Genomic DNA, 25,421 nt, shown 5'->3' with positions numbered 1-25,421 from the left:
TATGCACAACGAGATTGTAGCTTTAGCAACAACATCTAAACCCCTCGTTCTCTTCTACGCTGATTGTTTTGTTGTTGCTGTTGTAATGGCGCAGGCGATAGAATTGGCAATTAGCATTTCAAGTCTGTGCAGAATTAGTTGGTGATATGCAGAATAGCTGACTTGAAAGTCTGCCGCTAGCACTAGCTGCTATTCAGCTTCTTTGGACTGCTCTGGGTGGTGTTGCGCTAAATTTGGCTGCCAGGCGTTAGTTTTGTTTTTCCAAAGCACAGTACCTCAGTCCAAACCTAGTTTGGGCCGACACTGTTGCATTTAGTGACAACATAGTGCTGCTGTGGTGCTCCATGCAGCTAATAGCGTCGATTACAAAGTAATTCTGACATATCAGCTATGGCTATTGGCTTGTGGTAATGCTATCTTAGTATTGTATTGTTAGTGAGCAATGCTATTTTGCAGTACTAGTTTGTGCTATGCGCCGTCACCAAGTGCAACACACAAACGTGGCTTTAATTATGTGTAACACTCAATGCTATCAGTTTGAAGTTATATTTTGGGGGAATGTACAATTACAAATAAAAGTAGGTGATACACTTACCTGTCCAGCAGAAATGAAGCCAATTCCATGTCGCTTGGGAGGCCGATAAAGTCCCTGAGTTGCCCAGGTCCACTGTGTAACCTGGTTTTGTTTCTTTCACTACCAGATTCCCTTTTTTTAGCCTTTTTGGTTTCTTCGCGCAGCTTGTGTTTCCTTGTAGAAGAAGACCCAGTTGTTGGCAAATGAGGGATACTGAAAGCAAGTTTTGGATTTGTCGCTGAACTTGTGGACGTCTGTGCCATTGTTCCCAGAGTTTCCTTCTGGCGTAAATACGCATACATGAGAAAAATGATTGACACACTCCACGCCACGCCTCCAGTCTGTACAGTAGGGATGGCCAACCAGTCAGAGACCAAGAGCCACATTTTTTACTGTTACCGCAAAGAGCCACATCATACACATGGGCACACATGAACATCACTCCATCCCTTCCTCACACACAAATATCTTTGCTAAGCCAAATTTATTGAAAATGTCACACACCAACATAATAGTGACAGAAATTGACTCCTACAGTACTAAGACCACAGGCCAGTCTTTTCAACAAAATAACTTGTGTGACCTGTCTCACACAGACAAACTCCCAGTTCAAGTCCACAAGTCTAATAATTAAAAATAGTGTTGTTGTTTTGTTTTTTTTACTATGCATGTTACTTAGTGGCGGCACGGAGGACTGGTTAGAGCATCAGCCTCACAGTTCTGAGGACCCGGGTTCAATCCCCGGCCCCGCCTGTGTGGAGTTTGCATGTTCTCCCCGTGCCTGCGTGGTTTTTCTCCGGGCACTCCGGTTTCCTCCCACATCCCAAAAACATGCATTGATTGGAGACTCTAAATTGCCCGTAGGTGTGACTGTGAGTGTGAATGGTTGTTTGTTTGTATGTGCCCTGCGATTGGGTGGCAATCAGTTCAGGGTGTACCCTGCCTCCTGCCCGATGACAGCTGGGATAGGCTCCAGCACGCCCGCGACCCTAGTGAGGAGAAGCGGCTCAGAAAATGGATGGATGGATGTTACTTAGTGGGACTTCTGGCATTCCTTGCCTTTAAGAATCCTCTTCAAACTGGCTTGTATTCCGTTGTTGCCACTTGAAGCAATTATTTCACATGGGTTTCAGTCAAAACAGATCGATGCTTTGATAGCACGTGTTTCAGGGTGGAAAACACAGACTCGCAGACGTATGTTGACCCAAACCTTGACAGTATATTAAGAGCAGCCCATTTGACATTAGAGTGTTTTTCCATTGGCACACTTTTCCAGAACTCAATGGTCTCTCATCTGGCTCCTTGCTTATTCAGGGCAGCGCTGGAGACTTGCCCGCTGATCTCCCTTTTGAATATGAGCCTTAAGCAGCTTCAGTTTGTTGACAAACGCAAACACACCTTGCACCAGGTCAGGCAGCATTTTTAACTTACCCTGCAAGGTTAGGTTCAGTCTGTCCAAGTGACACAGCATGTCGACCAAAATGACCACATCCATAATCCACTCGAGGTCCGAGAGCTAGGGATAGTACTTGTCCTTCTCTTTCATGAACAGTTTCCCGGCATCCAAAAGCTGAAAGAAACGAGCGAGTACCTGTCCTTTTGACAGCTACTTCACAGTGCAGTGCAACGGCAGATCACCTGGAAGCCCTTGGTCCAGCTCAGCGATGAAATTCTTGAAATGCCAGTGGTTAAGCGGATGTGGTTGACGATTTAGAACACAGGTTTCATGACGTCCAAATTCAATGATATAGACACGAGTTGCTCCAGGTGGATGATTCCAAAACTCTGGAAATGTTTGGTCAGCTTTGCACAGCCCCACAAGCCCATTCACAGAGCCGATCAGGGCTGGCGCTGCATCCGTGGCTATTGCAGTTAGTTTTTGTATGGGCAGATTTGCTTTCGCGAATGCAACCGTCATTGTTTCTTTCTTTTTTTATGCCACAGGTTCTATCTTTTAATGGCACAAAATCAAGGAGTCCTTCTTTGATCAAACAATTGTTTGACACAGACCATGCAAATATTATATGTTACAGCGCTCATCTAATGTGACACGAAAATACTCGCATGCTTGAAGGTCAGAGTGCAACTGTGATTCAATAGCCGTGTTAAGGTCCGATATTCTGTGTTCAACTGTGTGGCGGGACTGTTGGATGTCTGATACCATTTTTTTTAGTTCGTCATTTTCAGGAGACAAGATTTCAACAACGTCACAGAGGCATTTTTTAACAAACTCTCCTTCATTTGCAAGCGTTAAAGTCTCTGAGTGCTTTGTAAATTTTTGGAAAAACTGTATCCAGTTTTCTGACTGACTTTTCAAAGTTACCAACTTGTGCTTGCGAAGTTCAGTCTCTTTCGGAAATTCCTGGTCGATGTTAGCGTGAGCTGAAGTGGCGCTGAAATTTTGAAGCTTTGAAATGCGCTAATAAAGACTGACATATAAAGCAGAATTTTTGAAACTCCCCCACTCTGATTAAAAACTTCCTGTGCTCATCTTCATATTTTTGTTTTGCTGTGCATTTTTTCCCTGCCATATTGAGAGCGAACTTGACAGACATTGTTTACTCAAATGATCTTGCTCCTACTGGGAAACTGAGGTATTTTCATCCCATGCACATGCAAGTTTGACGAAAATACCATATTAAACTCAAACGAAGCGAACACGCACATTAAAAAAAAAAAACACACAAACTTTGATATGAACGTAAGAGCCCATGTCTGCTGTACAGTGTCCATCCATCCATTTTCTACACCGCTTATCCTCACTGGGGTCGCGGGTTGCTGGAGCCTATCACAGCTAACTGCGGGTGAGAGGCGGGGTACACCCTGAACTGGTTGCCAGCCAATTGCAGGGCACATATAAACATTTAAATAAAATGTTTACTGTCAGTACAGCAGAGAGTTATTACATGATCAAAATATTTTTTTTTTTTTCTGTAATACACACTTCACCTTTAAGTCAAGGTACCACTGTATATGGAAAACATCTATAAAATAAGTCTTCATGTACCTAATTAAGCTGCTTTCATGACAGGAACCTTTACAGGTGCTGAAGTGGTCTGACTTTTGCCAACCTCTGGCTTGCAGCCCTGGTCAGCCATTCAGGGCAGTGGCTCAGGCCAGTGTTGAAGATTTCGGTCGGCTGGCTGTAGCTTTTTTAGAGGATCGCCTTCAACTGGATAATGGACTTGCGCCATCAAAGATTGTCCGTATGTATCGGTTTGATTTTGTTTTACACCTTTTGCACAATTTAAGTAAATTGAAAAATATGAAATACCCAAATAAATGTATTTTGTTGAATGTGACTACATAAACTTTGTTAGTGTATAAAAGTAATGTATGAATATTTTCTTTTTTGTGTATTATATAAATGATATCCTTTCTTTATTTCTCTAGCAATTTTCCTCAAAGAATCCATTCTTAGTGAGCCAATTCAATGCCCTGTGGATCCCATAAATGTAAAGTCAATACTCTTTGATGACACTCAGGGAGTAAACGGTCAGCCTTTGCCTTTTCACATGTTACCACACCTCCAGCACTCTCAGTGCTGTAAAAGTAACCTACCTCTTACCCCTTATTCAAAGAAGAAGTTAGAAAAACTAAGAGTATCAGGACCAACTTGCTTCAGCCAGGATCAAAGTACTAACTCTGAGCATAATTTCTTGGGAAATCATCACCACATGGAGAGCCATGGACACTCTCTCCATCTGTCAAGCTGCCATGAATGTCTGGAGCTCGAGAATAGCACAATCCTCTCTGTCAAATATAGTTCAGCAGAGAACATTTCAGACATCCCTGATGATCCCTCACTATGTCTTGATAGTGAGCATAAGACTTTTGATGACTTTGAACTTGATGTCAAAAGTAATGTTTGCAAAAGCTATGGATTTGAACATAAACTTCCAAATGTTGTAGTGTACACAAATGGTAGCAAAGAGCGTTTTCGAGCAGTTCATCGTGTTTTAACAGAGTGTCTAAACATGGAAAAGTACATTATATATTCCCTTCAGCCACAGCAAGCCCTGAGTGAACCCTGGATTGAAAATACGAGGCTCCTGGTTCTCGCAGAGGAGGAAGTGCTAACACCCCAGCTTCACACAAGATTTTTGAATTATCTGAGCCATGGTGGAAGGGTCCTGGGGCTTGCTTCCTCCCTGTGCCCTGCAGGTATCTCTCTAGAGAACAGAGACCAACAACCTGGGAAAGTGTGTAGACTAAGCTTCACACGAAAGGACTGCACAGAACTTGAACTGAATGTGTTGGCAACTGGGAAAGTCTTTGTCAGAGATGTCCAGGGACAAGGGAATTTGCGGCTCTTGGGGGAGCTCAAAGATTGTCCTCATCAGAAGCATATGGTTATCATCAGGGTAACCCACGGAGAGCATGGGGGGGAAGCTGTCTTGTGTCAGGTAAGATATCTTGAATGTAATGTTGGGTAATGTTTGCCCTGTTTTATTAAAAGTGGAAATATTTCTTTAGAACAATCCAAGATACTACGCTGGGGTCCTCGATTTACGATGAAGTTCCCAATTTGTCTGAACGCCCTGTAGTCTATCAGTAACCTACCCTAATGCAATATTAAGTTGTAATTACAGTAACTATTTGGATTAAAAATATTTGTAGGCCATCAATAAACAAAAACTGTAAGTACTGTTGTAACTCATTGTGCAACATTCATAACCCCAAAACGCAAGTCTGTACCATTGTAAACTGAGGACACCCTGTACATACTTTACTATATACATTCATTCAGTTTCCACACCGCTTATCCTCACTAGGGTCGCGGGCGTGCTGGAGCCTATCCTAGCTGACTCTGGGTGATAGATGGGGTACACTCTGAACTGGTTGCCAGCCAATCACAGGGCACATATAATTTTGAGTCTTCAATCAACCTACCATGCATGTTTTTTGGGATGTGGGAGGAAACCAGAGTACCCGCAGGAAACCCATGCAGTCATGGGGAGAGCAGGCAAACTCCACACAGGCGAGGCTAGATTTGAACCCAGGTCCTCAAAACTGTGAGGCAGATGTGCGAACCAGTCAGCCGCCTTGCTATATACATATTGAATAGAATTGAAAATATAAGTAAAATCAAATAGAACTACAGATCCAATTGTGTGCTAACAATTTCAGTTTTAGTTTTCAACTATAACATTTCCAAACAATTTTGTGTCATAAAGTAAATAACTATAATTTGACACCTTAAGACTTTTTTTGTGGTTCTAAATTAGCCCTCAGTATAGCTCCCAAGAATGTGATAACTGCAAGTGGTTGTGCTATTAGGAAGCCGTTAAAAGGGTCGGGGTTCCAGCAGAGTCCAGTGAGCTCTCGATGGCAGAGCTGAGCCCATGATGCCACATACTGTTTCTATTGAATCGTTCTTTCTGAAGAGGTTTGAAAGCTCGTCTTTGTAGTACAGTGGGGACGTAATTCCGTTTCTACAACTACGGATATGCAGCACACTGATCAGTCACTACTGGTACACATAACAGAGTGCTGCAGTATGGCGAAGTAATTATTTGGACTGTAAACCTTGTGAGAAATGGACCTCCATGCAGCCAGCGCTGTGCTCCTGGCTTGTTGTCCTCACCCATGCCCGGGCGCGTCCACTCCTTGGTAGGCGGCGTCTGTGCAGGCGTGTTCGCAAAGGTGACTTGTTTCAGAGGCTGGAACAAATTAATTATATTTCTATTCGATTTATCGGGGAAAATGGCTTTGGATTGTGTTTTGTGATCAAAGTCTCGTAACAAATTATGTGAACGGAGGTTCCACTGTACTGCTAATTGTACAACCCCGAACAGGATGTGAGACGCATCCTCAAACCACAAAAGATTAAACAGTCTTCACACAGATCTTCAATAGATCTCTGGGACTGTGCGAAGTACAACCCCAATTCCAGTGAAGTTGGGTCGTTGTGTTAAACATAAATAAAAACAGAATACAATGATTTGCAAATCATGTTCAACCTATATTTAATTGAATACACTACAAAGACAAGATATTTAATGTTCAAACTGATGAACTTTATTTTTTTTAGCAAATAATCATTAACTTAGAATTCGGAGCTCAGCACACACTGCAGCCTGCATTTAGAGTCGCTGTTTTTGAACTGTAAGCCATTCTACTCGCCTCGTGAGTTCGCATCATTCATTCTGGCTGGCGTCTATATTCCGCCTCAAGCAAACACGAACGGCGCACTGCTAATGCTCACCGAACAAGTCAACGAAATAAAAAAAATAAAAAATAAAAAAACACCCAGACTCACCCCTCATTATTCTCGGGGATTTTAACAAAGCTAAACTCAACCTCCATCCATCCATTTTCTGATCCGCTTCTCCTCACTAGGGTCGCGGGCGTGCTGGAGCCTATCCCAGCTATCATCGGGCAGGAGGCGGGGTACACCCTGAACTGGTTGCCAGCCAATCGCAGGGCACATACAAACAAACAACCATTCGCACTCACAGTGATACCTACGGGCAATGTAGAGTTTTCAATTAACCTACCATGCATGTTTTTGGGATGTGGGAGGAAACCGGAGTGCCCGGAGAAAACCCACGCAGGCACGGGGAGAACATGCAAACTCCACACAGGCGGGGCCAGGGATTGAACCCCGGTCCTCAGAACTGTGAGGCTGACGCTCTAACCAGTCGCCCACCGTGCCCTAAACTCAACCACGAACTCCCTAAATACAAGCAGCACATCGACTGTCCCACTAGGGAAAATAACATTTTGGACCACTGCTATACTACGCTAAAAAACGCATACCGTGCCATTCTTTGTGCAGCTCTGGGCTCGTCTGATCACTGCTTAATTCACTTAATACCAACATATATCAATAACTTAAATGCGCGAAGCCTATGGTGAAAACAGTGAAAAAGTGGACCAATGAAGCAAAGATGGAACTTCAAAGCTGTTTAGACTCCACAGACTGGAGTGTCTTTGAAAATTCAGCTGGATGAATATACGGACACTGTCACATCCTATATCAGTTTCTGTGAAGAGGTGTGTGTACCAACAAAGTCATTTCGCACATTCAACAACAACAAGTGTAGTGTATTCAATTAAATAGAGGTTGAACATGATTTGCAAATCATTGTATTCTGTTTCTATTTGTTTAACACAACGTTCCAACTTCATTGGATTTCGGGTTGTACATATCCCCATATACGTAGATGTTTAAATTATTTTATGCCCTCATAGGTTTATAAAGAGAAACCTTGCCACTCGTCCCAGAAACAGAATTCTCCATTATGACAAACTTGAGGTTTCTAGTCTCTAGTCACATACCTGAAGGCTCATTAGTTAATCTTATTAGATCATACATTTTAAGATGAAGTTATTTTTAAAAAGTATATCTGGAACACCAGTGATTGGTCTTTTGGAAGGGTGATTTGTAAGAAGGATAGGCTAAGAAATATGAATAATAATTATTAGAAACATGCATTGGCATTTAGCTATCAAATCCCACGCACAAGAAACACAAAGTGCACAATATAAAATTTGCTTGCAACTGTGACGAACTACAGATTACATCGCATTTCTGTTTCTTGTGTTGGACAGTTGGCTGTCAATTCTTATAAGCGTTGTTTCCTTTTGTATATTCCCTGTTGGCAGATCCACCTGGAAAGCACTCCAGACTTCCAGAACCTGCCAACTGAAGGTTTTGATGGTTTAAAGGTCAACAATGCACTACAACATCAAGTCTTGGTAGAGATTTTGACTTCTCTTGGCCTTAGTTGCCAGCAAAACAAAACACCAGCACGAAGTCCAGTTTACCTTCTGGCCACCTCTCAGGTAACACTTGCAAGACTTTATAAGGACCTCCACAAAGATGCATGCTGTGGTACTTGTTTCTTGTGTAGAGCCACTCTAGTCCACTTACCGTATTTTCACGACCACAGGGCGCACCGTATTAAAAGGCGCAGTCTCAGTTACGGGGTCGATTTCTGTATTTAACACATACATAAGGCGCACCGTATTGCAGGCATGGTAAAACATACGCTAGCTTAAAACATACGGTAGCATGCTTGCATGCTAAAACAATGTTTTTAAAAAGGCAGCGGGAGCAAAACTGAGTTCGGTTGTACTTTATTGAAGTATTTAACAATGTACTCACGTTATTTTTTGATTAATCCTCATCCACAAATCCATCAAAGTCCTCATCTTCTGTTTCCGAAATGAACAGCTGGACAAGTTCTCAATCAAACATGCCAGGTTCGAGTCAATCTTGTTGCCGTGCAGCTTCTCAGAAATGACGCCATCTTTTACGAAAGCTCGAACAACAGTGCAAGCAGACACGTTAGCCCAAGCATCCACAATCCATTCACAAATTGTGGAGCAACTCGCCCGGCGCTGCCTCCTAGTCTTAGTAAAACTGTGTTCGCCATCTGTCATCCATCGCTTCCACGCCGCTCGCAACTTCACTTTGAACGCCCTGTTTACACGGATGTCCAGCGGTTCCTTAGTCAAGCCTCCCGGAATGATGGCAAGCTTCCTCACTTGCACTCAGTCGAATGGTGACTTGAGATGCTTCTCCCAGCTGTTCTTTGCTCATTAATCCATTGCTCGAGTTGGTCTTCCAACTCGGGCCACGCCTTGTTTCCGCATTTCGTTTTTCTTTTTTTTCCGCGGAAACTCAACTTCGTCTTCTTGGCTTGGCGAAGCTCGTTTTCCTGCTTCCTCAAGTTGGTCTTCCAACTTGGGCCACCTCGCCTTGTTTCCGTGTTTTCTTTTTCTTTTTTTTCCGCGGAAACGCAGCTTCGTCTTCTTGACTTGGCGAAGCTTGGTTTCCTGCTTCCTCCACATGCGAACCATGGATTCGTTGATCTTGAATTCTCTCGCGGCTACTCGATTCCCATGTTCCTCCGCATAACTGAAAGCTTGCAGTTTAAACCGTGCTTCGTAAGTGTTTCTCTTCGTAGGTGCCATTTTCGGGGGTCCTTAGCCAAACCGATGTTGTTTTGCACAATGCACACCCCGTTGCTATATACCTGGGTGGTGGCTTTAGTGTCCTCACGTGTGTGTGTATATATATATATATATATATATGTATGTATGTATATATATGTATGTAAATATATATATGTATATATGTATGTAAATATATATATGTATGTATATATATATATATATGTATGTATGTATATGTATGTATATATATATATATATGTATGTATGTATATGTATGTATATATATATATATATGTATGTATGTATATGTATGTATATATATATATATGTATATATATATATATGTATATATATATGTATGTATATATGTATGTGTATGTATATGTATGTATATATATGTGTATATATATATATACATATGTATGTATATATATATGTATATATATATGTATATACGCATGTATATATATATATATATGTATATATGTATGTATATATGTATGTATATATATATATGTATATATATGTATGTATATATATATATGTATATATATGTATGTATATATATATGTACATATGTATATATATATATATATGTATATATACATTTGAGTAGATTAGAATGTGCTTATCAAACACCACAGCGCCACCGTGTAACGCCACCACAAGTAAATTCTCAACATAGTGAAACCACTGGGGTAGACCAACAAAGAGTTACACAACTGCCATGAAGATTGTTTGGGATGTAAAGAGAAACCCAAAAGCAATTTCAGCTGAAGTACAGGCTTCTATGCAAAAAAATACTGTGGCTATTCAAGAAGCACAGTCGATTTGACAGAAAACCGCTGTTACTGTGCCAACGCTACAAAACACCATGCTTAGAATATGTCAAACAGCATCTAAGACAAGCCTCAAAACTACTGGTTATTTGGCGTGATTAGACCAAAATTTAACTTTGTGGTCACAACCATAAATGCTATGTTTGGAGAGGAGTCCACAAGCCAAGGGTTTTGGGGGTTTGTGAGCTACGGGAATATGGTTAAAACTGATTACAATATTAATGCAGCATGTTATTAAAATTTCAAAGGACTATTGGCATACACATAGGATCCACTTTAACTTTCCAACCTGACAATAATCCAAAACACAAGGTCAAGTCAACCCTTCAGTGTCAATAGCAGTACAAAGTGAAGACTCTGGGGTGGCCATCACAGTCTCCTGACCTCTAATTTCATTGAGCCACTGTGGGGAGATCTCAAATGTGCAGTTCATGTAAAACAACCCAATAATTCTTTGGACCTGGAGGTTTTTCGCTAAGAAGTAGTTTTGGGGCAGATCACCAAACAGCGAGTTTAAAAAAAAAAAAATAATAAAAGAATAAAAAAATAAAAAATCACCGATCCGATTACAAGATGGAGCAATGTGTCTCTTTAAATGACGTGTTCCATCCATCCATCCATTGTCTTCCGCTTATCCGAGGTCGGGTCGCGGGGGCAGCAGCCTCATGAGGGAAGCCCAGACTTCCCTTTCCCCAGCCACTTCCTCTAGCTCTTCCGAGGGGATCCCAAGGTGTTCGCAGGCAAGCCGAGAGATGTAGTCTCTCCAGCGTATCCTGGGTCGTCCCCGGGGTCTCCTCCCGGTGGGACGTGCCCGGAACACCTCACCAGGGCGGCGTCCAGGAGGCATCTTAAACAGATGCCCCAGCCACTTCATCTGGCTCCTCTCAATGCGGAGGAGCAGCGGCACTGATCTGCCTGTCAATATCCTGTTCCATTCTTCCCTCACTCGTGAACAAGACCCCAAGATATTTGAACTCCTCCACTTGGGGCATGATCTCATCCCCGACCAGGAGAAGGCACTTCACCCTTTTCCGACTAAGGACCATGGTTTCAGATTTAGAGGTGCTGATCCTCCTCTCGAGCACCCCTGAATAGACCTTACCAGGGAGGCTGAGGAGTGTGATCCCCTTGTTGTTGGAACACACCCTCCAGTCCCCCTACTAAAAAAGGGGGACCACCACCCCAGTCTGCCAATTCAGAGGCACTGTCCCCGATGTCCATGCGATGTTGCAGAGGCGTGTCAACCAGGACAGCCCCACAACATCCAGAGCCTTGGGGAACTCCGGGCGAATCTCATCCACCCCCTGGGTCTTGCCACAGAGGAGCTTTTTAACCACCTCAGTGACCTCAACCCCAGAGATAGGAGAGCCTGCCCCAGTTACCCCAGACTCTGCTTCCTTATGGGAAGGCGTGTCGGTGGAATTGAGGAGGTCTTCAAAGTATTCTCCCCACCGATTCACAATGTCCCGAGTCGAGGTCAGCATTGCCCCATCCCCACTATACACAGTGTTGATGGTGCACTGCTTCCCCCTCCTGAGACGCCGGATGGTGGACCAGAATTTCCCCGAAGCCGTCCGGAAGTCGTTCTCAATGGCCTCACCGAACTCCTCCCACGTTTTTACCTCAGCGACCACCAGAGCTGCATTCCGCTTGGCCAGCCGGTAGCCATCAGCTGCCTCAGGAGTCCCACAGTCCACAAAGGCCTCGTAGGACTCCTTCTTCAGGTTGATGGCATCCCTCACCGCCCGGTGTCCACCAACGGGTTCGGGGATTGCCACCACGACAGGCACCGACTACCTTACGGCCACAGCTCCGGTCGCCCACCTTGGCAATAGAGTTGCATGGTCCATGGAACATGGTCCACTCGGACTCAATATCCCCGCCTCCCCCAGTACGTGGGTGAAGTTCTGCCGGAGGTGGGAGTTGAAACTCCTTCTGACAGTGGATTCTGCCAGACGTTCCCAGCAGACCTTCACAATACGTTTGGGGCTGCCAGCATCTTCCCCCACCATCGGAGCCAACTCACCATCAGGTGGTGATGAGTTGACAGCTCCGCCCCTCTCTTCACCAGAGTGTCCAAGACATGCGGCCACAAGTCCGATGACACGACCACAAAGTCGATTATCGAACGGCGACCTAGATGTCTTGGTGCCAAGTGCACGTGTGGACACCTTTATGCTTCAACATGGTGTTCGTTATGGACAATCAGTAGTGAGCACAGAAGTCCAATAACAGAACACCGCTCGGGTTCTGATCGGGGGTGCCGTTCCTCCCAATCACGCCCTTCCAGGTCTCACTGTCATTGCCCACGTGAGCATTGAAGACCCCCAGCAGAACGATGGAGTCCCCAGCGGGAGCGCTCTCCAGCACCCCCTCCAAGGACTCCGAACTGCTGTTTGGTGCATAGGCACAAATAACAGTCAGGACCCTTCCCCCCACCCGAAGGCGGAGGGAGGCTACCCTCTCGTCCACCGGGGTGAACCCCAACATACAGGCGTCGAGCCGGGGGGCAATATGTATACCCACACCTGCTCGGCGCCTCTCACTGTGGGCAACTCCAGAGTGGAAAAGAGTCCAACCCCTCTCAAGAGGACTGGTACCAGAGCCCAGGGTGTGTGTGGAGGCGAGCCTGACTATATCTAGTCTGAACTTCTCAACGTCACACACCAGCTCGAGCTCCTTCCCTGCCAGAGAGGTGACATTCCATGTCCCAGAGCCAACTTCTGTAGCCGGGGATCGGATTGCCAAGGTCCCCGCCTTTGGCCACCGCCCAGCTCACACTACACCCGACCCCTATGGCCCCTCCCACAGGTGGTGAACCCATGGGAAGGGGGACCCACGTTACCCTTTCGGGCTGTGCCCCATGGGTGCAGGCCCGGCCACCATGCGATCGCCTTCGAACCCCACCTCCAGGCCTGGCTCCAGAGGGGTGACCCGCGTCCGGGCAAGGGAAACCTAGATCCATATATTTAGTTCGTCATAGGGGTTTTTGGAGCTGTGCTTTGTCTGGTTCCTCACCTCGGACCTGTTTGCCATGGGTGACCCTACCACGGGGCATGGAGCCCCAGACAACTTAGCTCCTAGGATCATTGGGACACACAAACCCCTCCACCACGATAAGGTAATAGCTCAAGGAGAGGTAAATGACATTTACTGTATATACTTGTTTACTGTATACTGAGTGAATCTTAAAGTATTCTCTATTCAGGTCATGTATTCTAATCAATCAGGTCAAACCAACATTACAACATGACAGAAATAATGGGTGCTGACTTACTGTAATTAAATTACTTTATTGTAATTAAATTACTTCACACATACCGAAACTTTAGAGCATGATTCGACATTACGCCGGAATGTTTACGTCCAACCGTTAGTGCTAGCGCTAGCTTGCTAGGCTACATAACGTTTTGTTGCCTGCTTGCGATCAGTATCGTATTAAAAGTATGTTAACATACCTCAAGCCATCCTTGAATTAGTCCTCTCCCGAGCAACGGTGCCCACCATTTTGTTCTTATAATACACAATGCGATCCATTGTTGTTGTCGCCGCCATGGTAACGAGTGTATCCGGTCACGTTTGAGTTGACAAGATAAAGCCAAGTGATCATAAAAGACAGGATGCGGTGGTATCTGAATACACGATTTTATTGCAGTAGTCAGAGAAGCAATCGTGAAAGACCAAATTTGTCTTGTAGTCTGATCCAGGCATTACGTGTTGTCTGTCTCAGACATGTTGTCTGTCCTACACCCCCGCCATGTTTTTTTTAACAAAATAACTATTGGCGGTCAGATATTTACAGTACTACATCAAAAGACACGAGACAAGGCTAAAAATAAACTAGCTTTTGGATTTAAATATACTCTACATGATGGTGACGCGGAGTAAATGTTTTTTGCGGATCGAATCGGATCAGCGAATTATGACTTTAAAGCCGAACTGCATTAAATGCTACTTATCGGTGGATACCGATCAAGCCGATCAGATCGGTGTAAAGTCTACGAAGAAGAATGGTCAGCTTTACGAGATGAAAAGGCGGTGAAACCAAACCATGTTCTACTGCTGATTAGTAAAGAATGGAAAAAGCGGTTCAGAAACAGGAAGGAAAACTTATCCCCTGGTGAACAAAGAGAATCTACTTTCTTTTGGTAGGTTATGTACTTTGTTGGCACAGAACCCGATATTATGTGGGTCTTGAAAGATCAGTCAAAATGTTCCAAAACCGCTGGAATAATGGGGAATTCTGCTTTGAAAATGGCTTGCAGTGAATGTGTTTCTTATTCTGTGATGTGAATTCGTTTCGTTTTTTTTTTTTTTTGATACCATCAAGTTCTCATAAAAAATTTAATCTTAGAATTGTTCAACTGACTGTATACTGAGAGTATAAATGTTTTCTTGATCCTCTGTCTTCCACACAGGAGGCCAAAGCTAAGTTTCTTCAGTGTCTACACACGCAAGTAAATGATGATGGCCTTGTCATGATGTCAAAGGCATCCCTCAGGATATTGCCCAGTACTGAGCTACAAGATGGTGCTTTTCTGCATGACTGCTCTCTTTCACTCTTCACTGACACTCCTGAGTCACAGAACTGGGACCAGTTTTGTTTCGATACCTACTGTAATAACCTGACAACCGTTCTGCTGGGGCATACCTTGCTGTATGCTGAGGTTGTTTCATCTACCATGGACCTGGTTGAAGGGTAACACATTTTTATAATCTCAGGCATGTTTTGTGATGATGATTACACTGTTTGCATGTGTGCCAGTGTGTATTCTGAGGATGTATAAGGACACTATAAAAATCATCTGCTTCTGTTGAGTTCTTAACCTCAGATGAACAACACAGGGCATAACACATTGTGTCATTACAGCAGAACATTAACTCCTCCAACCCAACCCCGACCAGACACGCCTTTAATACTTCCCAAAACGACTTTGAGTTTAATAGAATCTACATGCACTTACCTTTGTGGCTGACACAGTTCCTTCTGCAGTGAAGCATTAAAACATAAAGTTTATTTGTATAGCCCTTAATCACAAGATTCTCAAAGAGCTTCACAGGGCCACAGTTGACAAAGTTTTACAACAGAACATAGTCTAAACCCCCCCCCCCCCACAATCGTGCAAGGAAAAACTCAAAACCCCATTAGGGGAAAAATAAACCTTGAGAAGGGATTGCAGATGCGGAGATCCCCCTTTCAGGATGGAGCATGGTGTAATGGATGTCAAGTGGGCAACATTTACACATAGGTACGATGAAGCACTGCAGATAGATGCCTTCAGGAAAGTGGTCCTGCCTCAGGACCTGGCCCAGTCGGTCGGAGCAGAATGCTCCAAAGTACGACTCCAGGAAAGTGGTCCACCCCAGATCTTATCCCAGTTGGTCAGTGTAGAATCCATACAGCAACAGCCTCAGATTAGCTCATCGCCACCTAGCCCCCTCTCCGACAAGAAGAGGAGGGGGGAGAGATGGGACAAGGGGCAGTAAAACAGGCCTACATGTACTTTAACTAAATGCCAAAGTGTAAAAATAAGTGTGAAGTCAAGATTTCTTTTTTCTTTTTTTTTTGTGTCCTGTTCGGCTGTTAGGTCAAGCTGAAAGGAGGATCTCTATCCCTTTTATGCCAGAACAGTTTTACTGTGCCACAGTGGAGTTTTTAAACTGCCACTGTGGTTCTTTGCATTCTGCTAGATATTTATTCAAAATTTAAATTGGACCGAACAAAGTTTTAAAGGGGAGTGACAGAAAAAAACAAAAGGGAGAGACAGTGAAGAGACCAATAAATATAGGAAGAGAAGACAACAAAAGACAGGAGTTTAGCTGTAAGAAAGATGAGGAAAGTAAATATTAATGTGCCTAGTACAATGACACAATAGATTTGAGTGTTGTATGGGGCAATAGTGCTACACCCTGTGAAGGAAGGACAAGACGATATAGGACAGGACAAGGACAGAAGGGGAAGCATGTAGGACAGAGGTAATGGAACTGGCTGTACAGCTCAAGTGTTGTAGGACCAGGGTGCTGGGGCGGTGCCGGCTGGCACCCACCTGGGTCCCCCGCTCTGGCTGCTGATGGAGGCGGTGGGGCCCCCCTTTCGCTCCTCGGGCCTGCTTCCTCTTCTCTCCATTCTTTGCGTCCCGCTGCGGTCGCCTCTTCCTCTTCCCGTGGGGGAGACAGGCGGTCCCCTACTGGCTGTGGGGCCTGCTGTGGGGTTTCCTGCCTGGTTTGTGGGGGGAGGGGGTCCACCTCCCACATTCAGGGGTGGTTAGTGGGTGCTGCGGGTCTGGGTGGGATGGCCCTCTTCATCGGTGGTTGTCTGGCCTAATGGGCCCGACCTGCGGGAGCCATGCCTCTTAATTACTCAGCACACACTCACAACATTCACTGTATATATTTCTCACTAATCATATCTGGGCACATACACATATCAAAGGGTTCCTGGGGGACTGGTATGGGATCGGGAGGGTGTGGGTGTCGGATTGGGTTTCAGCACGTCTGTGCTGTTTCCCGGTCCGTGCGCCCTGCCCCTCCGCCCTGCCTGCCCCCATGGATTTTAAATGCATCACACGCACTCCCCATGTTTTAATGCACCACATACACCTATCTCTGGGGGACGGTGGGTGGTGGTGGTTTGTCTGTTAGGCAGTAGTGCCTGGCAGCCCTGCCCCCACCCCCTCGGCTCACTGACCTCTCCAGATTTTAATGCACCACACCACTCGGGGGGGGCACTGATACACGGGGAAGGGCCAATGACTGCCAGTCGGGGACCTGGAAGTCATAGTAACGGGGGGGGAGGTAGGTCTCACTTACTTGCATGGCGGTGCTCCCAAGGCCGGGCCCCCCGGGCTGGATGACTACTTGGTTTTGGGGCTGACCTCTCATGGCCCGCGGCTGCTCCTTGGGTTCCGCCCCCTTTTCGTTCCCTTGTCGGGTGCCCCTATCCGCCCTCCTTTCCAACAAACAAGGGACACTCTCCCGCCCTCGGGCTGGGCGGGGACTGGCTGGATTGCGGGCCCTGCGGGTTGGAGGGGGTTTCTGTCTCTCCTGGGGGTGGAAGTGGGGGGGGGTGGCGGGGCGTGTGGGGCGGTGGGTGGTGTGGTTGGCATTGGGTCCCTGCGGCCCCCGCTGGGTGGCTGGTTATTGGGGCGCCTCGGTGGGGCCGGCGGACCGCCTTGGGTCCCTCGGTGTGGGACGTGTCACCGTCCGCCAGGCTGCTCTCGGGTGGACCCCTGGGCGTGATCCCGCCCCTCGATTGATTGGGTGGGGTCCTCAGCCACCGCGGTGCGGCCACAGCAATTACAGGACACTTCTGTCAGTCTTTGTGCGTGTAAAAGTAAAAGTATCAATTTACTTGCATGTATCTGCAGGCACACTGGGTGTGGGGTCATGCACTTACTGCAACAAATAACTCATGACAATTTACTCTCGTACTGTAGACTTTTATAATTTACATAATTAATGCCACCACACTTCCGTTGTACAGCCGGGTTCACGACCCTTGTCCTGCATGCTTCTTCTCCAGTCCTTGTCCTGTTCTATCTTGTCCTGGCCTTCCCTCACAGGGTGTAGCACTACAGCCCCATGCAACACTCATATTTAATGTTTCATTGTTGTTGATATTGTAATGATTTACTTCTCTCATCCTGTTTGCAATTAGTGCTTTGTCTTTTGTCTTTGTTTCTCTCTTCCTTCTAGAAACTTTGTTCTGTTCGACTGATCAAGTCTGATTCTCAATAAACCTCAATTATAAGACCATAGCGGAAGCTTAAAAACTCCACTGTGACACAGTAAAACTGTTCCGGCATAAAATGGATACAGATTTTCCATTCTGCTTGACCTAACAGCCGAACAGGACAAAAAAAACAAAAAAAGGACTGGCTATTTAAATTCTAAACATCTATAGAAACTGGGTACAAGTGAGGGGATACCGAGGAAGTGTGCATAGTTAGTTAGTTATGAGTTATTTATCACAATGAGAGAGTGGACCCACACCAAGTGAATTAGTCCCAGGGGTGTGTGTCTGCGGACACATGCAAGTGAATTGACACAGTCTCACATGCACGATAACCTTCAAAAGTGTCCTGTAATTGCTGCACCTGCACTGCGGGGCCTGAGGAACCCACCCCACCCACCCGAGAGTGAGGGTCGGGCCCAGGAGCCCACCAAGAGCAGCCTTGTGGACGGGACATCACCCATACCGAGGGACCCGGGTGGTCCGACGGACCCAGGTGGTCCACCGGCCCCACCAAGGTGCCTCTAACCAGCCACCCGGAGGACGCTGCAGGGGTCCAACGCCGCTCCCCCAGCCAACCACCACCCACGTGACCCACCTCACCCCCACGAGAGCGAGACACCCCCCCACACCAACCCACAGGGCCAGCCAATCTACTGTAGCCAGTCCCCGCCCAGTCCCCGTTTTGTATTAACTGCAGGCTTTTAATACTAGACGTGAAGACCAGAAAGCAGCACTTTACAATAGTCGAGGTAAGACGCAATAAATGCATGGACTATGAACTCTGCATCACTAGTGGTTCGGATGGGCCGTATCTTAGCGATATTGTGAAGATGAAACAAATGCAGTTTTGGGAATATCCTTAATGTGCATTTGAAAGGAGAGATTTTTTGCTGAGTCACTTTGGGTAATGGTACTTTTGTCAAAACTCAGAGTGGTGTCCTAAAATAGGTGCCTGTTTCTAGCAGGACTAATAATCAACAGCTCTTTTCTTAGGGTTAAGAAGCAAAAAGTTACAGGACAGCCATTGTTTAATCTCAACAAAACATGCCTTCAGTTGCGTGGGTTAGTTAATTTTAGTGGCATCTATTGTATAGTTTGGTATCGTCGGCATTACAGTGAAAGCTAATCTTATATTTGCGTAATATATTGCAAAACAACAGCATATAAATACTGAACAAAGGAGGGCCAAGAATCGACTCCTGTGGGACTCTGCAAGTGAAGTTACAATACAAATTACCACGGTTTATGCGGTGCGTCCTCTCTGAGAGATAAGATCTAAATCAAGAATACCGTTATACGTTTCAAGAGGATCTAGTAGTATGTTATGATCGACGGTATCAAAGGCAGCGCTGAGGTTGAGTAATAATAATATTGATGAGGCATAGCAGTCAGTAGCTAGCAAAAGATCATTCATCACTTTTACAAGGCCCGTTTCAGTAGAGTGGTCTGCCCTGAATCCGGACTGAAAAAGTTCAGATTGCTTGAAGCCATGTGATCATTAAGATTCTGTGCTGCAATTCTTGTTCAAACTTTTTGAATAATTTTCAAAATACTTGTATCAGTCAGCAATGTATTAGTGGGTAGTGTATCAGAATGTATAATATGACGCTCTCTTCTACATAAAGAATTATATGTTGTTAGAGTCTTAGCCTTAACCTTACATACTCCAAACCTGTTCTAATAGGCTCGCTAATCACCTGTGTCCTGGCCTGCTCTACTGTGAGTTGTAATGGAAGGCTCAAACAGTTATCTATGTTTCTAGAACGGGTGGTGGCGCCTCCCCCATTAGGGTGAAGGCCATCCTTCCTCAGCAGATCTGTTTCCCCAGAAAGAAGGCTAGTTATCTACAAACTGCAGTCCCAGTTCACTACAAAAACTATTCAGCCACTGGTTAAGTGAGAATAATCTGCTAAACCTCTCATCATTGCCTCTCGCAGCCAAGGGGCTAGAGACAAGTAATGGATTCCCACTCGTCTTTATGGCGAGATTAGGAGTACTAAATATTTTCTTCTTTTGTCATCTCTGCCTCATTCTTATATCATTGGAGCTGATATGTATAACTATATCCAGGTAGCTAGTGTTGTTACCCCCACGCTGGTGTCTAGGCCTGCTGCGTGCCAGCTCCCTAAGGCTAGCTTCAATGTAGAGTGCGCAGGCCCCAGGCATACACATTACAGTGGCTGGGTTTTTAAGCTTAATGTTACAAGTGATGGAGTCACCTTTGACTAACGTGTGGGAGCCAATAGACCAAGGAGGAATGGGACTAGCTAAAGGAGTGAATCTCTTATACATCTAAACAGGCTTGAAGCGGCTAGGTCGCATCTTAGGGCAAATGCAAACAGGACTAGTAGGTCAGCTACAACCTACGCTTTCAGGTAGGCCTGCCCCATCTTCATCTACAGTTACCAAACTATTCTGCTCTAGTTGGTGGACACATCCCGCTGCAGGGAAAATCTCTCAAGGAGAAGGGTGCAAGTGGTGCACGACTCCAAACTCACGTTTATACAGCCAGAGCTTTGGAAGCGAAGACGGTGGGATAGCTACGTCAGCCTCGTCAGTGTCAGAGCAGTGGTGCAGGCTGAAGCTATAGCCTCGAAAATAGCGCTACTCTGCTCTCAAAAGTTCAAAATGGTGTCAAAAAAAGTAAAAACAAAGGTTAAAAAAACAACAACAAGATAACAATGTAGGTAGACTGATAAAAGCGAGTTCGTTGTTTTGGGCGTCTCTCAGATACACACAGCGTCGCATGACTGGAGTTGAGAGTGGGCTGCGTCTCAATTCGCCAACAATCCATTTTTAACATTACATGCTTCCTCAGATGTAGCTAACCTAAGTTTTCACTCGTTATTGTCTGAAAAACATCCAGACTGTCAAGCTTGAGCCGACAATGATGCCGCAGTTGTGGGAAGGAGTTTTACATTTCTCAGACAGTGGAGAGTTCAAGAATGTTAATAGACTTGTTCTCAAGATATTGTCAACATTTTAAAATGGTGAATGTGTGAAAAATAAAAATATAACAGGCATGGGGATAATAGTATAGCACCTGCAAAATCTATTGCTTTCTGCAATCTGTCAGCCAACACAATTCAATGGAGCATCCTGGTAGCGAATAACTAGCTCTGGCGCTTCGTCACCTCCAGTATGCAGCTGATAATATGATTTCGGTCAAGATGGTGCACCCTTCAGTTGAGTAATTAGTCTGTTTTATTATTATTCCATGAACATGGTATTAATCAGAGTACTGTGTTTTGACTACTGCTGGCATACACAATGTCCGGGTTTGGCTCCCTTTATGTCAAAACGCGCTCTCTAGTATTGTCTTTGTTTTTGTGTTTTTTGTGTTTTTCGTCCGTCTTTGGAGACCTTACACGACTCACTTACACAAGGGGAGACCTGCTAACCATCAAGGAGTCTACTCCGGACTTTCTGTCACCAACTTTCGAATATCCGCTCAGTTTTTTCCCCGAGTTACTCACCGGAGCGGCGTCCGCGGTTTTCGGCGCATGGAGACGGAAGCGTCGCCACAGAGGGAAGCGAGCAGGCATTCAGGTGAAACTCCGCAAGAGAGGACACAGATTGGCGTTCCCGTCGATCCACCTCGCGAATGTACGCTCCCTACCCAACAAAATGGACGAGCTTCATCTTCTGTTAAAGACCAGTAAAGACTTCGGACGTTCCGCGGCCATGTGCTTCACGGAGACCTGGCTTTGCAACGCTGTACCCGATGGCGCTGTTATGCTTCCCGGTTTCCATATTCATCGAGCGGACCGCGACATGGAATCATCGGGGAAAACAAAGGGCGGCGGGATATGCCTCTATATCAACGAAAAATGGTGTACGGACGTCACGGTGCTCAGCACACACTGCAGCCCGCATTTGGAGTCGCTATTCGTAAACTGTAAACCATTCTACTCCCCACGTGAGTTCGCATCATTCATTCTCGCTGGCGTCTATATTCCGCCTCAAGCTAACACGAACGCCGCATTGCTAACGCTCGGCGATCAAGTCAACGAAATTGAAAAAAAACACCCCGACTCACCCCTCATTATTCTCGGGGACTTTAACAAAGCTAAACTCAACCACGAACTCCCTAAATACAAGCAGCACATCGACTGTCCTACCAGGGAAAATAATACTTTAGACCACTGCTACACCACGGTAAAAAACGCATACCGTGCTATACCTCGTGCAGCCTTGGGCTCGTCTGATCACTGCTTAATTCACTTAATACCGACGTACAGGCAAGAACTTAAATGTGCGAAGCCTACAGTGAAAACAGTCAAAAAGTGGACAAATGAAGCCAAGATGGAACTTCAAAGCTGCTTAGACTGCACAGACTGGAGTGTCTTTGAAAATTCAGCTGGCAGCCTGGATGAATATACGGACACTGTCACATCCTATATCAGTTTCTGTGAAGAGGTCTGTGTTCCAACAAAATCATTTCGCACATTCAACAACAATAAGCCGTGGTTCACTGCTAAACTTAAGCAGCTTCGCCAAGCTAAGGAGGACGCATATCAGAGCGGGGACAGGGCCCTGTATAATCGAGCTAGAAACCAGCTGACCAAAGAAATTAACATTGCAAAGAGGATCTATACAGCAAAGTTGGAAAAACAGTTTAGCGCAAACGACTCTAAATCAGTCTGGCATGCATTCCAGTCGCTGACTAATTACAAGCGACGATCCCCCCAAGCTGAGAACAATAGCACACTAGCCAACGACTTGAATACCTTCTACTGCAGATTTGAAAAGGACAGTTTCACACCACACACCAACCCGGCCGCACCCGCGACCACAATCACACCTCTGACCTCTGCGTTAACCATCCATGAACAGGATGTGAGACGCATCTTCAAACAACAAAAGATTAACAAAGCGGCAGGCCCGGACCACGTGTCTCCATCCTGCCTCAAAGTCTGCGCGGACCAGCTCGCGCCAGTCTTCACTCAGATCTTCAACAGATCACTGGAAATGTGCGAAGTTCCATCCTGCTTCAAACGCTCCACCATCATCCCAGTCCCCAAGAAACCTGCAATCTCGGGTCTGAATGACTACAGGCCTGTCACTTTGACATCTGTGGTCATGAAGTCCTTTGAACGTCTTGTGCTGGACCACCTCAAGAGTGTCACAGGTCCCCTGCTGGACCCCCTGCAGTTTGCCTACCAAGCGAACAGATCTGCGGATGATGCAGTCAACATGGGACTGCACTTCATCCTAGAACACCTCGACAGTGCAGGGACCTACGCGAGGATCCTGTTCGTGGACTTCAGCTCAGCGTTCAACACCATCATCCCTGAACTCCTTTCATCCAAGCTTCTCCAGCTCAGCGTCTCACCTGCCATCTGCCAGTGGATTTACAGCTTTCTGACGGGCAGGACACAGCAGGTCAGGCTGGGGGAGGCCACCTCATCCACACGCAGCATCAGCACTGGGGCGCCCCAAGGTTGTGTCCTCTCTCCGCTGCTCTTCTCTCTCTACACGAACGACTGCACCTCAGCGAACCTGACTGTCAAACTCCTGAAGTTTGCAGATGACACCACTGTCATCGGCCTCATCAAGGACGGTGACGAGTCTGCATATCGACAGGAAGCGGAGCGGCTGGAGCTGTGGTGCGGCCGACACAACCTGGAGCTGAACACGCTCAAGACTGTAGAGATGATCGTGGACTTCAGGAGGCATCCTTCGCCACAGCTGCCCCTCACGCTGTCCAGCTGCCTTGTGTCAACCGTCGAGACCTTCAAGTTCCTGGGAATTACAATCTCCCAGGACCTGAAGTGGGCGACCAACATCAACTCCGTCCTCAAAAAGGCCCAGCAGAGGATGTACTTCCTGCGGCTTCTGAGAAAGCATGGCCTGCCACCGGAGCTGCTGAGACAGTTCTACACAGCGGTCATCGAATCAGTCCTGTGTTCTTCCATCACAGTCTGGTTTGGTGCTGCTACAAAAAAGGACAAACTCCGACTGCAACGGACAATCAAAACTGCTGAAAGGATTGTCGGTACCCCCCTACCCACCCTTGAGGACTTGCACGCTGCCAGAACTAAGACAAGGGCGTGCAAAATCCTCTCGGACCCTCCCCACCCTGGTCACCAGCTCTTCCAGCTCCTTCCCTCAGGTAGGCGCTACCGATCAATGCAAACTAGAACTAGTAGACATTCCAACAGCTTCTTCCCTCTTGCAATCAACTTCTTGAACAGCTAACTTACAATTCCATTACAACAAGCTGGCAATTTTTTGACTTGAGTTCGTTGTCACATTTCTGTATTATGTATTACTCGTGCACTCACTGTAGTTGTCTCGCCGTGCTGCACTATTTGCATATAGTGGCCACTCATGCCAGAGTAGCATCTGCTCCATTTGCACACTGATTGAGGAGTATCTGTAACATTTGCACAACCATTGTCCCAGATTATCGCAGTACTCGTCACTTTAAACCGCATACACTCCTTGAAGTCTCAGTGCCCTTTGCACAATGGTCATTGCACCGGACTATTGCGATATTAGCCATTCGAACTGAGGACTCTGCATCTTTTTGCACAATTGTTGTTTGTTGTTGTTTTTTGTCAATGTCTTTATGTCTCCAAAGTGTTCTGTAAATTGACTGTCTGTTGTACTAGAGCGGCTCCAACTACCGGAGACAAATTCCTTGTGTGTTTTGGACATACTTGGCAAATAAAGATGATTCTGATTCTGATCAATTCAGAAATTGATTTGAAGATTAGAAAAATATTTCATTCTCCAGTTCTCCAAAACTCCAGAGCCCTATTTATCTCAATGTATTTCAGATCACCGAACATCCAAAACCCTTTTCACACTAAGCTTGTGCTGGCCGTTTCTTACCTCAAGCCAAAATTTGCACTGGTCTGTTTTTTTTTTTTTTTTTGTATTTTCTCAACTGGCAAAAGCACCCACCTAGAGCTGGCATCAGCAAAATAATATGATAATGATAAAAGACTCAGGATCTGAGGACGTTGACCATAGGTAACTGACGTGAGCATTCAACCAGCAAGAAGCCAGCAAACTTTAGGCAATATTAGATTGTGGTTGACAGTCATTTATTTATTCACAGCTCTTTTTTGTATTGAAAAAATACTTTAACTGAGACATTGCAACACACTGAAGGGGGTTTAAAAGAATGTTATTTGCAAGGATCTTAATACGGTATGTTGTTTCCCCCCCAGATAATGTCCACACACATCATTGTTCTGTGTTTCATTGTTTTCCATTGTTTTCTTACTGTTTAATTCAGTACACACAGTCCAGCTGCAATGATGCCATGCTGTTAACAGAACACACACATACAGCCTACAAACCTGTGGTGGAAAACACAAAACCAGTGTGTGTGGCATATGGAACCAAAACGTGA

The 25,421-nt window shown here is 45.6% G+C and overlaps 2 protein-coding genes across 10 annotated transcripts in view; one reads left to right on the top strand and one right to left on the bottom strand.

Moving 5' to 3' along the window:
• Positions 1–25,421, bottom strand: part of lrch2 (leucine-rich repeats and calponin homology (CH) domain containing 2) — a 466,084-nt gene that overhangs the window by 109,628 nt on the left and 331,035 nt on the right. The gene's annotated exons all lie outside the window — the stretch shown is intronic.
• The window catches only part of hlcs (holocarboxylase synthetase (biotin-(proprionyl-CoA-carboxylase (ATP-hydrolysing)) ligase)), a 109,040-nt gene that overhangs the window by 54,599 nt on the left and 29,020 nt on the right, over positions 1–25,421 (top strand). For 5 of the 6 annotated variants that reach the window (XM_061752150.1, XM_061752147.1, XM_061752148.1 and 2 more), the window contains 4 exons: positions 3,606–3,780; positions 3,968–4,980; positions 8,186–8,365; positions 14,739–15,019. In XM_061752150.1, coding sequence (XP_061608134.1) covers positions 3,606–3,780; positions 3,968–4,980; positions 8,186–8,365; positions 14,739–15,019 — 1,649 coding nt within the window. Of the gene's footprint in view, positions 1–3,605; positions 3,781–3,967; positions 4,981–8,185; positions 8,366–14,738; positions 15,020–21,416; positions 21,781–25,421 lie in introns of those variants that run through there. The other variant, XM_061752151.1, reaches the window with a different exon arrangement.

Source organism: Phyllopteryx taeniolatus, chromosome 17, assembly GCF_024500385.1.
Source record: "Phyllopteryx taeniolatus isolate TA_2022b chromosome 17, UOR_Ptae_1.2, whole genome shotgun sequence".
Lineage (NCBI taxonomy): Eukaryota > Metazoa > Chordata > Actinopteri > Syngnathiformes > Syngnathidae > Phyllopteryx > Phyllopteryx taeniolatus.
Note: the sequence above shows the minus strand (reverse complement) of the source record. Positions and strands in the feature narration are given on the sequence as shown.